General features: G+C 49.8%; 1 protein-coding gene across 2 annotated transcripts; it reads left to right on the plus strand.

The window, feature by feature from the left end:
• The first annotated feature begins 4,478 nt into the window (after positions 1 to 4,478).
• LOC138838837 (neurogranin) lies at positions 4,479 to 15,150 on the plus strand. 2 transcript variants are annotated; one of them, XM_070038215.1, is made up of 5 exons: positions 4,479 to 4,517; positions 4,799 to 4,995; positions 13,552 to 13,778; positions 13,945 to 13,962; positions 14,311 to 15,150. In XM_070038215.1, the coding sequence occupies exons 1-3, from the start codon at positions 4,487 to 4,489 to the stop codon at positions 13,771 to 13,773; spliced, it is 450 nt and encodes a 149-aa protein (XP_069894316.1). In that variant the 5' UTR covers positions 4,479 to 4,486; the 3' UTR covers positions 13,774 to 13,778; positions 13,945 to 13,962; positions 14,311 to 15,150. The 2 variants fall into 2 exon arrangements, with proteins under 2 accessions (XP_069894316.1, XP_069894317.1); XM_070038216.1 differs by lacking the exon at positions 13,945 to 13,962.
• The last annotated feature ends 97 nt before the right edge of the window (positions 15,151 to 15,247 follow it).

Consider the following 15,247-nt stretch of genomic DNA (forward strand, 5'->3'; position numbering starts at 1 on the left):
TAATGATCATATGCCTTTTGTATTTTGAGTTGTGTTTATGTGTGTGTGTGTGTTGTGTACATGCACACCAGTCCTGGGACTTGAGCTCAGGCCTCTTGATCTTACTTAGCTTTTTGTTCAAGGCTCGATTTCTACCACTTGAGCCATACCTCTACTTCCTGCTTTTTTGCTGGTTAGAGATAAGAGTCTCATGGACTTTTCTGCATGGGCTGGCTTTGAACTGCGATCCTCAGATCTCAGCCTCCTGAACAGCAGGTATAAGCCATCTGTGCTCACCTGGCTCAGGTAAGTCTTTTTTTGTAAAAACTAATTAAAACAGGCATTTGTCTACACATGGACTGAAGTAGTTACTATTAGGTTGGTTCTAGAGTTTGTTACTCAGATGCTATTAAAATGTTGATTATCATGCTATTAAAATGTTTGCATTGGTCCAAAGTTTCAGGAAGGTGCATAAGTATATACACAGACATCAGAAGCTGAGGAAAAGGGAAAAGCAAACCAAGGAAAAGGAAATGTCAAAGTTTGGGGCAATACATTAATAAGAAGAAAGCCACAGGCGTGTTCCCTGTAGGCTGTGCAAGTATTTTATATAAAATGACATCATATTTGAATATCAACTACACTTCCTTAAACCATGCCTAGCTTTTTATTTTATCAGCAACAGCTAGTTGTATGATAGGGAGGGTTATTTTAACATGTCTATTTATGTATATGAGGCATCTTGATCATAATCACTCTCTTGGAGTAGCTTATTTAAAATACTTAATTTGAAGCTAAGCACTCAATGCTTGCCATCCTAGCTACTCAGGAGGCTGAGATCTGAGGATCATAGTTCAAAGCCAGCCCTGGTAGAAAAGTCTCTGAGAATCATATCTCCAATTAACCACTAAAAACTGGAAGTGGAGGTAAGATTCAAATGATGCAACTCAAAAAGCTATGGAACAGTGCTGGGCCCTGAGTTTAAGCCCCAGTACTAGTACAAAAGGATAATAGTAGCAATAAAAATAATTAATTTACAAAAATAAAATAAGGCAATTCAATAGAAATGCTATGTCAATAGTAATTATATTGTACTATGGAATATGGCAAGAAAGAAAACCTGTACATGTTAATTCCAGATACAACTTTTTCTCTGCATATTTGCAACCTGCGGTTGGCTGAAGCCGCAGATACAGACCATAGATATGGAGGGTCAACTGCCTGTTACAACCCTTTATAGCATGTCCCAGCAGGAATCTGCACACAGAAGACATTCAAGAAATCTTTCCCCTTCTTGCCAACACTGCCAACAGTCATGACACTGATGAGGATGATTGGTGATGATCACTTCCTGGTCACTTTCTGTCCAGAAAACCTAATTTTTTAAAAAGTATGAATGTATTCCTTAAGCCATGTGCTTTCTCTCCCTCTCCTTTCTAACATGTGAAGTAAGGGTAGAAAGAGCCCTTCAGCCTGGCATAGGCCCCTTTAAAAAAATATGTACCCAGGCTCCTCCGCTGCCAACCAGGTTGCTAAAAATACAACTACAGCAAAAGCTGAAATATTTGCAGAGAAAACTGAATTTCCTGCTACCCCCACTCCCTCCACTCAAATGGGTAAAAACCTGACCTAAGAAGCCCCCAGATCAGCTTCACCAAAAGCACAAACCTCCCACTTTTCCCACCCCCTTTTTATTCTGGAGTCCCTCTGTGGGATGTTATGTTCAGAGAGTGCCCACTCTGAAGAGAAGAAGCCACGGTATTGGCAAATACGCTGTCACATGCCTTGGCTTTTCTTTCTGCATACTAGGACCAAATCCCCCTCCATCTGTCCCAAGCAAGATAGGAATGAGACTGCAGAAGCTTCACACTAATCCATCTTTTATCCTCTCATTTTCTAACCTTCTCTTGTTTCTTCTACCTGCCTTGGCTTTTACCTCTATACTCCCTGCTGACTCCAGCCCACGGCCCTGACATGCCCCAGCTCCCTTCCTTCTTACCCTAGCTCTTGCAGAGAACTTTTCTCCTTTCCAGGCCCCCAGCCTTTTTCCTTCCATCACTGTGGAGGCTGGAAAATGTGCAGACAAGTTTTTGAAATTGAAAGAGTCAAAGAAGATGATAGGGTCCAGGCCCAGCTTAGCAAATAGATACGGTAAAGTTGATTTGGCAAGCTACCAAGCATTGCCCTGCATCACTCGGCTGAAAACCAGATCTCTGCCATAGAATAGGGATCCCATATGATGCCTGTGTCTTTACTTAGGTCTTCTATTTGAGAGTCACGGGCTCAAAAGCCCACCACCTCACCTTGCTGACAAGATCCAATCACCTCATCTAGAACGGAATCTCTCACCAGGCTGACCATGGGACTCTAGGTTGGAGACAATGAGGGCATCCAATGTGAGTTGTTGGATGTCAGTCAGACAGTCTGCTCAGGTGTGTTGCAGACAGTGTGCGCCTGTGCCTCCAGATCTATGTGTAGGTGTCATTTGCCTCCGTGTATCTGCGTTTGTTGTATTCTAGCCTCTGCCTTGGTCCCCACCTCTGAGTCTCCCCATCCCCCAGGACAAGCACTGTGGCCAGTTCTGCGTGGGTGACTCAAGTGGCTTGTTGCGGAAATGGTTGTTTAGAGGATGGAGCTGACAGTTGCTATATGGGGCCTCTCATGGGTCCCCCAGTATTCAGAGCATCCTCACTACACAATAAGGTAGCTTTCGGGAGGAGGGAAGGGCTCTGCTGCTGGTGGGGGTTTGGGGGAGATGTTGTAAAGATATACACCCCCCCTTTCAGTTCTGACCAGCAGGAAGAAAGGCCCAGAGGCAGTAGAGCCTGCAGAGGGACGTTGCCTAGCAACTTGGGAGACTTTACTGCAAATTCACCAAATCCCTGAATTCCTCGGCTCTAATTTGGGAAGAGAAAAACGTAGAGTCCAGACCAGATACCCTTTTCTGCCCCTCAACTTCTTCTTCCCTACCATTCTGGATTCTGGAGTTGGAGCCCAGGGGAAAACGGCTCAATAAGGCTCCAGATGTGCCCATCATTTAGGCAAGGGTCTGAGCTCCCAGGACATCTTGCCATTTGGTAGAGGGTTGTGGGGGGGGATGGAAGATGTGCCAGAGACAGATTGGGGAACAGATTTTCAGTTACAGAGGTGGGTGGGTCCCAACCATGCTAGGAGAGACACCCCTACACCCCAAGCTCTGGAATCTCAGCCAGCTTCCAGTTCAGTTTGGGGCCCCAAGTTGACTAACTCTGTCCCCATTCTGAGTGGACAGTGGCATTTCCCTCCCACTCACCTCCCTGGGGCACAAACACTCATTGAAAAAGAGGCAGGCAGTAGCCATTCTGTGACTGGCTCCATGGCTGTTGGTCTATCCTAGCGCTGTTTTGAGTCCTCTGTTCCTCTCAAAGCACACAACACCCTCCCCCTATCCCCAGGCTCTAAGCAGCAGCTCTCCCTTGTCTGGGACTTAGCTGAGAAGCACATTTTATTTTTCTCAAAGGTGCTTCACCTACCACATAACATACCACACTGCCAGCACTGGTACCTTGGCAAGCTGGAGAGGTCAATGATTACATAGCAACAAGCTATCCTTCCCAGAAGCTCTTTGCATATCACCTGCCCCAACCTCTCCCAAAGCCCACACAACCTTCCCCATCAGGAACCCAAAGGCCTGGTTACTAATGATCATTTCCACACTACTCTCCTCTTCTCTCCTCCCCCCCCCCCAAGAAGCAAGGGTGAGTGTGCATTATTATTCTCTTATTCTGAGGCAGTGGATCAAAAAGTGAGATCGTCTGGTTGTAAGGAATGAGAAGGCAGGAAAGATGTTTCTTCTAAGTCTGGATCCATATATAAAAACATACAAGGGGATGTTGATGATGTGTAGATGATTTCATTTTGGTGAAAGATAGATAGATAGATAGATAGTTAGATAGATAGATAGATAGATAGATAGATAGATAGATAGATAGATAGATAGATTGATTGATTGATTCATACATACACACAGAAGATACATAGATAACAGACTATGTATAAACAGATAACAGATAACTATAAGAAGGGTGACTGCAGATAGGTGTGTGTGTGTGTGTGTGTGTGTGTGTGTGTGTGTGTGTGTCTACTCCCCAAACATACAATGTCTGCATTTACTTGTGGCTACACAGAGTGTGTGTACAGGTCTTTGTAGATGTTTTTACAGGTTGTGTCTGCAGTCTCTGCATGTTAGAAGAAAGGCACGGCTTCGCCTAAGGATTATCTTAGGTGGATTTGTGGGGCTCGGGAGCATTTGTGTGGATCACGTAGCCATCACCAGGATGCCTACCAACAGCCTTCTGCATTCCTTAGCTGGAGTGACTGGTGGGGGGGGGGGGAGGGGATTTCTTCTTTGCCACACGTCTTCCGGAGACTTTCATTGCAGACTGAGGGAGGGAAGTTAGAAGGAGCCATACTTGGACTCTAGCTAGGTTGTGGAAGTATGGAGTGGGGAGGGGGGGGGGGGCTGAGGATGTCTGGCTTTCTATCTACTGTACCCAGATGTGAGTATGTTTGTGCCCTGGATGCGGGGCGGTGGGGGGCTCCTTCTGCCTACTCTGGTATGCATCTGCCTGGCAGTCTGCCTCTTCGCAAACAAGAGGATTGAATTTGGGAGGACGGGGTGTGTAGGAGGAATGGATGGAAGCTGGTAGGCGGAGGGGTTGGGGGGGGGGGGGAGCGAGGCGGAGGGAGCAGGAGAGGGAGGGCGTGGTCCTCCAGCCAGCTCTCCCCACCCACCCTGCGGAAGCTGCCTCCTGATTGGCTGCCCGGCCGCGGGGCTCAGGTTACATTCTGGAGGAGAGCGGAGCGCGGGAGACAGGACGCGAGGGAAGAGCGGCAGGTTCTGCGCTGGTTCTGCGCGGGTCGGTGGGCGCCCGACAGCCCCTGGGCGGCCACCCAGCATCGCACAGACCCACCCCCGCCCTGCGCCAGGCTCCACCCCAGCCCAGGACCCGCTACACCAGCATGGACTGCTGCACCGTAAGTTAGCAAGCCTGGGGATGGGGATGCTGGAGGTAGAGCTCACTCGTTGGAGAGCCCCGGCCCTAGGGTGCGTGAGCCCCTGGGTGGCATCCCCAACACCGTAGGAGAAGATGGAGGGGGAGTGGAGAGAATCAAGTTGCTTAGCCGGGAGGGGTGACGCACGCCTGTAATACCAGCACTCGGGAAGCCCAGGCAGGAGGATTGGAAGTTCGAGGGTTTATTGGGATGGGGATGTACGTAGATGCGTCAGACCCTGGTTTTCGATCGCCATCACCCCCAAAGGAGGAGCGGCAGGCAGACAGACAGACAGACTCGGGGACCGGCACTCAGCGAAGTCCTGGGTGGGTGGGTGCGGAAGACCTCACGCAGGGCAGGAAGGGAGAGCTCGGGACGTGGGTGAGGCTGGTGGAAAGGCGCCCGCCTGACTTGAAAACGCTCCCCGGCTGGCGGGGGCGTGCGAGCGCCCATCCGGCCAGGCAAGCGAGGTTGGACCGGTGGCTGGGCAGGGCTCGGCTGCCGGGAAGCTGCAGGTTAGACCACCGGAGGAACTTCCCCCCACGCAGGGAGACGCAGCCAGTACGTGGCCTGGGGGACCAGACCTTGGATTTTGTTCCCCACCACCATTGCCTCTTGCACTGCGGCCGCCCGCCGTCGGTGGGCGGACTGGATGGCCCTGGGATGATGGATCGTCTAATCTAAGCTCCTGGGCAACGTTGGCGGAGATCAAGGATTTATGTTGGGGTTTATTGGGGGGGGGGATGTGGGACAGCTTGGGGAGGAGTTGGTTCTGCCCTCCCCGCCTTCGGGCTCTTATTGGAGGGCTGGGTGAAGTGACCTATAGAGAAGCCCTGCTGGCGAGAGAAGGAAGTGTGTGCGATTTGTCAGCGCCCACACGGAAAGCTGAATACTTCAAGGGTCTAACTCCGAACGAAGTAGATGGCCGGGGGGGGGGGGGGGGGGGAGGGGGGGAGGATTCGAAATGAGAGTGCTTGGCCAAGAACCTGGCCTCTGGCTCACTTAGAGGAATAACAGTGATCACACGCACATGCACGCACTCGCGCGAGCATGATCAAAATGTATTCATACACAAAATGTGTTCACTTTTAACCTCTACATATGAAGAAAGACTCATGTTAAGTCATTCACCGAAAGATACAAGAGGTAACTAGGTGGTGGTAGCTCACGCCTATAATCCCAGCTATTCAGAAGGTTGAGATCCGAGGATTGTAGTTCTGAGCCAACCTAGGCAGGAAAGTCTGTGAGACTCTTATCTCCAATTAACCACCAAAAGGCCAAAAGTGGAGCTGTGACTCAAGTGGTAGAGCACCAAACCTTGAGTGGAAAAAGCTAAAGGACAGTGTCCAAGCCCTGAGTTCAAGCCCTAAAACACCAAAAAAAAAAAAAAAAAGATACAAGAGGGTACTGACTGATGTCTCCATACCCACCACAATCACCTTCTGATGTTACCAAAAAAAAAAAAAAAGTTTAAATGCTGGGAAGGTGGCTCAGCGGTAGAATGCTTACCTTGTGTGCACGAGGCCCTGGGTTCAATTCCTCAGCACCACATAAGCAGAAAAAAGCCAGAAATGCCGCTGTGGCTCAAGTCATAGAGTGCTAGCCTTGAGCTGAAGAGCTGGGGGACAGCGCCCAGGCCCAGAGTTCAAGCCTCACGACCAGAAGAGAAAAAAAAAAAAGAGAGTACTATTCTGGAAGACATGAGACTTCCTGATGTCCAGAAACAGAATGGAGGGGCGAGTCAGAGGTGCTGCCATTTTAACCATGTCGGCATCAGCAATAACTGCCAATCTGCAAATGTTGGCTGTGAACCTAGCACTTAGTATTGAATCATCACAACAACTGTAAGGTTCATATCATTTCACAGACAAGCAAACTGACATGCAGTGATTTTCCCAAGGAGGCAGAACTCCCAGGTGCGGAGGTAGGATTCAAGCACAGCCTTGTCTGGTTCAAACAAGCTGTATGTATAGCTCTAAATATACCGTTCATCATCATTGTAAAAGTAATATGCTCATAATAGTAAACATAAAGACTACAGAAGGTATAAAAAAGAAACATACCAGTCAATGCAGTTGCTTTGCTGAAGAACGCTTGTTATTCTCCAGGATTCTGCATTTATTTTGTATATAATTAGTTTTTAATGCTGGGAATAGAACCCCAGGCTTTACCCTGCCAAATACACCCTCTACCACTGAGCTAAACCCCCAACCCAGGAAATAAATGTTGATTGCTAAAGGACAAATGGGAATTTCCAGACCCTATTGAAAAAGCGTCCCTTTCACTCAATATAGTTTATCAAATAAAGAAAACAAATGGGTGGATGGATCATTCTGAGGGATGGAGAGGTTGCTGAGCAGGAAGGACTAAGATAAGGTAGGCTGAGGAAGGGGAAGCAGGTGTGGTCAGTGAGAAGAAGGGAATGAGCAAGGAACCCAAGACATCAGTAAAGGAATAGAACTTGTCTCCTCTGGTGTTTGTAGTAATGAGGGTAGAATGTGGGGTATGTGTGAGTAACTAGGAATCCATTGGTACCAGATAGATAGATAGATAGACAGACAGACAGATAGATAGATAGATAGATAGATAGATAGATAGATAGATAGATAGATAACAGGTGATGGGGGTTGATAACAGTGGCACCAATAGACATCTCAAAAAGGAGGCTGCTCACCCAAAAAGTACAGAGGAGGCAAACAGGCAATAAGCCATGAGTTGATGGCTCATTCCTATAGTCAGAGCTACTTAGAAGGCTGAAATCTGAGGATCATGGTTCAATGCCAGCCAAGGCAGGAAAGCCCTGGAGATTCTTATCTCCAATCAGCCACAAAGAAGGCAGAGGTAGAGCTAGGGCTCAAGTAGTAGAGCACCAGCCTTGAATGAAAAAGCTAAAAGACAGCATCCAGACCCTAAGTTCAAGCCCTAGTATTGGCACAAAAACTAGACCAACCACCAAACAAAAGCCATAATATCTCAGTGATCCAGGGTCCTGTGGCTCCACCACTAACGGACCTAGAACCAGAGACTTCGTTTTTCATGTCCTAGGTTTTCAGGGCCAAAGGGTTAGGCAAAGGAGAGCACCATTCTCAGACTATACCAGGGGCCAGAAAAAGGGAAATGGAGAAGGGCTGGGGAGGGCCAGGGCTGCACCATTCTGTAGAGGACTAGGCTCCGCTTAGCATGAGGACAGATCTGGGACATGTGGCAAGAACAGCATGCCTCTTTCATTCTGGGATTCTTCTCCATGCCAGCCTCACCTGGTGGTTGGGAAGAATCTAGTCCTGCCTTAGTCCTTTATTTCCCTTTGCAAAGGGAATTTAGAAGCATGTAAGAAGAAAACAGATTTTTTAAGCAAGTTGTTTTTTTTTCTTAGAGAGAGCTATTGCTCCGAAATGTTCCATGTTGCTGATTTACATAGACACATAGATGCCATTTGTGTGTTCATTTAAGATGAAGCTTTTTTTAAAAAAAAATTCTACTCCGTTTGCTTAGTCTAGTTGACTTGGTCCCACTGACCACAAAGAAAAATTGCCTGCTCTGTGGGTATGATTAACGGCATAGCTAAGGAAGATCACTTGCATGTCAGCTGTGCATCCATGAGACAGCTACAAAACATCTCTGAGGCTGTTTCTTGACTTCTACAATAGGGATTCAATAAGGCAAAATGTGCACATTTCTTAGCACAGTGCCCAGCAGGCAGGGAGAATTCTTTTTTGTTGTGATTATTAACTTGTTTTGTTATTATTAATTAATGAATGTTATTGTTATTACCATTGTATCAAGGAGTTACCATTTCGTAAGTCAGGTAATGATTACATTTCTTTTTTTTTGGGGGGGGGGGTCCGGTTGTGGGGCCTGAACTCTGGGCCTGGGCGCTGTCCCTCAGCTCTTCAGCTCAAGGCTAGCACTCTACCACTTGAGCCACAGCGCCACTTCCGGCTTTTTGCTTATGTGGTGCTGAGGAATCGAACCCAGGGCCTCAGGCATGCAAGACAAGCACTCTACCACTGAGCCACCTTCCCAGCCCCTGATTACATTTCTTTATGGACAACGTCACCCCTTCCTTCACTTTTCCCCAGTTTCCCAGGGACAATTCTTAAAGCTATTACAGTTTGGCAGCTGAAGGAGATTGGATTCCTCTCAGCCAAGCTCCAGTTGTGGCGCAAGTGAGACTTTGAAAAGCAAAGTGAAGTGCTCATCTGACTATAAGGCTCCTGTCTAGCTTTGCTCACCAGTGCCCTTGCCTCCACCTCCCCTCCTGCTTCTCCTAGATGCCCCCAGTTCACACAGAGATCTCTTAACACTCACCATCAGGATTGGCTTTGGAAGGCACGAGAAGCAGTGAGCCCCTTCCCAGTTCCCTTTAACTCTCCCTCCAGTTCTGCCTGTGAGCAGGCCACCAGGCCAGCCTTGTCCTGAGAACTCACCCGGGAGAAGCAGCCTATCGTGGGGTGGGGTGGGGAGATAGCTTTGTCTGTTCCATGTTTGGTATCCAGTTGCAGCTGGGGTGGGTGGCAACAGCTCTTCGCGTGGATGGAGAAAGATGCCCCTTCCTCTGCGCCACCGCCCCGTGCCTCCACAGCTACCAAGGCGGATGGTGAGGCAAGGTGGATGGTGAATTGCTTTGTTTAATAGTTGCTGCCCTCTTCTGAGAAGAGGGCTCACTGTTCCCTGGAAACATCCCAAGACAGGCTTGAACTCTGAGAAGCTGGAACCCCAGAGGAGTTGTTTCCGAGTTTATGTGAAGTATAAGATGTTAGGGAGAGCTCTAGGGCCAGGAGGGAAAAAGCGTTTTAGACTTACTTCTCCAGACCATGCCAGCTTCTGTGTGTGTGTGTGTGTGTGTGTGTGTGTGTGTGTGTGTGTGTGTGTGTGTGTGTGTGTGTGTGTGTGTGTAAAATAAAGGTGTAGAAGAGAGGCTTTATAGCTATATTTAAATGAATTGTTGAGCAGGGTGCTGGTGGCTCAGTCCTATAATCTAGCTATTCAGGAGGCTATGACCTACAATATCAAGGTTCAAAGCTAGCCTGAGCAGAAAAGTCCACTAGACTCCATCTCTAATTCATCAGCAAAATGCCAGACTGGAAGTGTGGTACAGTAGTAGAGTACCAGTGGTGAGCAAGTAAGCCGAACAAGAGCAAGAAGCCCTGAGTTCAAGCCCTAGTATCGGCACAGGGGGAAAAAAAATCCATTGTGGGCAGTGTGTGTGTGTGTGTGTGTGTGTGTGTGTGTGTGTGTGTGTGTGTGTGTGTGTGTGTGTGTGTGTGTGTGTGTGTGTGTGTGTGTGTGTGTGTGTGCTGGTACTGAAGCTTCCTGGCCTGCCCAACCATTGCAAGCACAAACTGAAAAATGCCAAAGCCCAGGAAGTGAAGTCTGTTGGCTGAGTGGAAGCCATTGGTAAACATGAGCTTAGGCATCTGGAACCAACCTGTGCTCCTAGGGCAAACCTGACAGGAATAGGATACCTCACTCCTACCCTGCTACATTTGAGAACTGGAGAGCTGATGGCCAGAAGAGGGCAGAAGTAGAACTGAGTTGTGATCACTGTGAGACTTTGGACATCTCATGGCTGAGAAATAGAAGATGGTGAAAACAATGGCCATGGTCAGGCAAGAAAACAGGGTGAGTTCACAGACGCTAGAATGCCAGATCAAATGAGATCTGGCTTCTAATTTCATAGTAATCAGCTCCATCCCATTCCACACTGGTGCTGTATTGGATGCTAAACCACAAAGGGCTCAGCGGCTGATTCTCTATCCTGATTTCAAAGCCTATCCTTTAAAATCCATAGCATCAATTCTCTAATCCTTTCTACTCTTAGCTAGATCTAATTCTCAGTAAAGAACTCGATTTGGGAGCCAGACATAGATCTACATACCTCTAATTCCAGCACTCAGAGGCAGAGATTGGAGGACCTTGAGTTTAAGGCCAGCCAAGGCTACAAAGTGAGCTTTAGGTTAGTCTGGGCTATGTAGTAGGACCAGGTCTCAAAAAATCATTGTTGTAGAACTACAGTGGTAGAGTGCTTGCCTAGCATGTGCAAGACCTGGGTTCATACATAGCACAAAAGAGAAGGGGAGCCGGGCGCTGGTGGCTCACGCCTGTCATCCTAGCTACTCAGGAGGCTGAGATCTGAGGATCGTGGTTCAAAGCCAGCCCAGGCAGGAGAGACCGTGAGACTCCAATCTCCAATAAACCACCAGAAAACCGGAAGTGACGCTGTAGCTCAAGTGGTAGAGCACTCGCCTTGAGCTGAAGAGCTGAGGGACAGCGCCCAGGCCCAGAGGTCAAGCCCCACAGCCGACCAACAAAAAAAGAGAGAGAGAGAGAGAGAGAGAGAGAGAGAGAGAGAGAGAGAGAGAGAGAGAGAGAGAGAGAGAGAGAGAGAAGGGGAGAAGGAGAGGAAGGCAGAAAAGAAAAAGAGGAAGGAAGGGAGGAAGAGAGAGAGAGAGAGGAAACTATGCTACTTTGGGGCAAAGAAATGAGTCTGATTATTGTCTGACTACAGTCATATATTCCTTTAATGATGGAGATATGTCCTGACAAATGTATTGTTAGGCAATTTCATAGTTGTGAGATTTTCAAAGTATACTTATAGCTGGGCACCGGGAGCACATGCCTGTAATCCCAGCTAGGCAGGAGGCTGAGATCTGAGGATCAAGATTGGAAGCTAGCCCAGGGAGAAAAATTCAAGAGATTCCCATCTCCAATTAACTAGCAAAAAGCCAGAAGCCCTTCTCAAGGAGAAGAGCACCAACCTTGATCAAGAAAAGCTAAGCAAGAGCACAAGGCTCTGAGTTTAAGCCCTAGTACCAGCACAAAAAGAAAAAAAAAATCATGTGCTTACATGCATAGCCAGCTAACATGGCTATGATGTCACTGTCATGACATAACCATACAGGAATGCCATCAGACAATCCGTGACCAAAATGCCATTATAGGACACATGATTGCATTATTAGGTTGAACTATGTAAAACAGTTATTATATGACTGATTGTTTTGGATCAATTTAGTATTATGATATAAAACCATCACAATATGGCTACTATTTATTGATCTGCTAGATGCCAGACACTTTATGCACGCCATGCTGTATATTCATCCCATAACACACTGAGGTGGATGTTATCCTCATTTTTCAGATGAAGGAGCTAAGATAGGAAAAGAATGGATATCTGGCAAAGGATCTCACCACTATTGCAAGTAGCAGAGCCTTGGTTCACTGCCAAGGCTTCATTTGTGTATCCTGTTGAGTGGGAGCTAAAAATAGACTCTGGACTCTGATAAGCAAAGGTTGGACTCCTCTATCCACAGATCACTATTAGAATGAGGCTATTCTAATGATTGGTTTTATCATTGTAAACTCGGATTAAAAGGACTAGAAGATAAGTCATAGCTTTAAAGTTACGGACTAAACACCTGCAAAACACTATTATTACCTGGAAAATGGTTAAATGATTAATGGTAACTGTTGCCCTAGTTCCTTTCTGTGAACAGATAAAGCAAAGCCCTGGGTCAATGGCCCTTGTCTGTAATCCAAGCTACTGATGAACCTGAGTAGCCAAGGCAGAAAAGTCTGTAAGACTCTTATTTCCAATTTACCAGCAAAAAGGCTGGGACATACATGGTGCTGTGATTCAAATGGTGCCAGCCTTGAGCAAAAAATAAATAAATAAATAAGCCAGCCAGGTGCTGATGGTTCATGCCTGTAATCCTAGCTAGTCAGGGGCTAAGATCGGAGGATCACAGTTCAAAAGCATCCTGGTCAGGAAGTGAGATTCTTATTATCTCCAATTAACCACCAGCAAACCGGAAGTGGAGTTGTGGCTCAAAGTGGACAGCATTAGTCTTGAGCAGAAAAGCTCAGGGATGGCCCCCAGAAGCTGAGTTCAAGCCTCAGAATGACACTAAAATAAAAATAAATAAATTTTTAAAAATCTAAGCAAGAGCATGAGACCCTAAAAGCCTCCTTGCCCCTGCTCATCTTTTCCTTGTCTTTTTGAAGTGACCCTTTTCTCTGTTTCTTCCCCCACTATCGCCTCTCTTCTGGGTTTGTTTGAATGCAACTTGAAGAGTGGGAAATGGAGAGTGGAGTGAAGGGGAAGCCAGTCTCAGGGCCTCGGTCCTGGGGACGAAGGGCGCTGGGCAGTGGTCTCATGTCTCCATAGTGACAGGTGTGAGCTCAGAAGCAGAAGTTCTACTCAGGAACCGCAGTCCTGATGAGTGGGGTGCGCCTTCACCATGGTAGGGTCCCTTCTTCGCTGGTGGCACATCCAGGGGTGTCTGCTGGTTGTAACCCCACTCCACTCAACTCTATTGTCCTCCCCTAACACGGCTGTTGGCAAATTCTTTCTTGAGTTGACCACACACACACACACACACACACACACACACACACACACACACACACACACTGCATCTCCCACCCACTGTGCCATCCACCACCGTTGGCCTCCTCTCATCCCGCACAACTCTAGTCCTTATCTTACCACCTCTTTGGGGTCCCCTACCCAAACCCCTCCTGCCCCATCCGCAGGAGAGCGCCTGCTCCAAGCCGGATGACGACATTCTAGACATCCCCCTGGACGACCCCGGTGCCAACGCGGCTGCAGCCAAAATCCAGGCGAGTTTCCGGGGCCACATGGCGCGGAAGAAGATAAAGAGCGGAGAGTGTGGCCGGAAGGGACCAGGCCCGGGGGGCCCAGGCGGAGCTGGGGGCGCCCGGGGAGGCACGGGCGGCGGCCCCAGCGGAGACTAGGCCAGGTGAGGCGGGCGCGGGGTCCGGAGGAAGCCTGGGCTCGGGCCGGGAGTGGAGGGAGGGAGGGTGGGAGGGAGCGAGCGAGCTCCGGGCAGGGCGGTGGGGGGGCGGCGCCCTCCGAGAGCTCACCTGTTTCTCCACCTCCCTCTGCGCCGCCACGTCGGACCGAAGAACTGAACATTTCCCAAGGTAATAATACACTGGGCGGCGCGGGTGGAGGGGGGTTGCTAATGAGTGAGGAGGAGTGGGAGAAGAGGCGGGATCCCCACGCCTCCCCCGCCCCGTCCACACCGGGACCGACCCCGACGCGCGCTCACCCGGGCCCGGCTGCGCCCCGCTCACGCCGCGGTGACTCACCAACTGGCCTCGGGGCCCATTTCAGCTCAGTGACTTGGGATCGGGGCGGGGGGGGGAGCGGGTTTCTGGGTGACCAGCCCCCCGCACCTTCCCCGTGACACCCCCCCCCCCGTGACTCCCTGGCCGGGGAAAAGAAGCGAGGTTGGGGAGGTGACGTTCTCAGACCTTCTCTCTCCGTAGTTCCCCAGGAGAGATGGATGCCGCGACCCCTTCGCAGTGACGAGACTTTCCTACCGTGTTTGTGATCCCCCTCCCACCCCTCCCCACCCACCTGCCAGCTTCAGGAGCCCCCCTCACCCCCCCTCCCCAACTCTGCGCCCCGAGACTCCCCTCCCCAGGCAGGCTTCGTCATGGAGTCGCTACGTCTGTGCCCTTTGAGTTCGATCTCCAGTCTCGCGTTGGTCCTCATTCGCCCTCCTTCCCCGCCCACCCCCAGCCCTTAAACCCCACGCCCCCCCCCACTGTCCTTTTTTGCTTCTCGCCCACCTCTCCCCCCCCCCTTCCCGCCACTCGCCGCAGCCAGCATGCAGCTCAGCCTCCGCAGCCCCGGTGCGCTTCCCCGCGCGCCCTGCGGAGGGCGCCCTACGCGCCGCCCAAGTACACTCACTTTGAAAACCGACCAGTCCTTTCCTTCTGTGCGCAGCCCTAGGGGGCGCCCCCTCCTAGGCTAGATCTGGGGCTAGGAAAGAGGGAAGCTAGGGGTGTCGTGGGATCAGATGCCCCCGTCCTGGTTCTGACCGGAAAGGACAGCCCCGTCACACACCTTTGCCTGTCATTCCCCCTCCCCTTCTTTCTCACCGGAGCACCCCGAGAGCAGCCTATCCAACTCTCCTGTTTATGCAAACGCCGAGCGCGCCCGGAGGCTCGGTAGGAGGGATCTTCCGCGGCCCCGCCCCTGTCCCTGCCGGCCCCGCCTCCCTGCCGGGCTCCCGGGGCTGTGGCCGGAAGGTTTTTAATCTCCGCGTGTGCATGTGACCGTGCTGGGATGGAATGTGAACAATAAAGAGGAATGTCCAAGTGTTCCGAGGGTGCTGGAGCGGGGAGGGACGGGGTGCACAAGGCCACCACTTGGGGCTAGAGTAAATCTGACCAAAATGTGGCGGGTGGAGGGGTGGGA

The sequence above is a fragment of the Dipodomys merriami genome, unplaced genomic scaffold (genome assembly GCF_024711535.1).
Source record: "Dipodomys merriami isolate MVZ:Mamm:240054 unplaced genomic scaffold, mDipMer1.0.p SCAF_29, whole genome shotgun sequence".
In the NCBI taxonomy this organism is placed as follows: Eukaryota; Metazoa; Chordata; class Mammalia; order Rodentia; family Heteromyidae; genus Dipodomys; species Dipodomys merriami.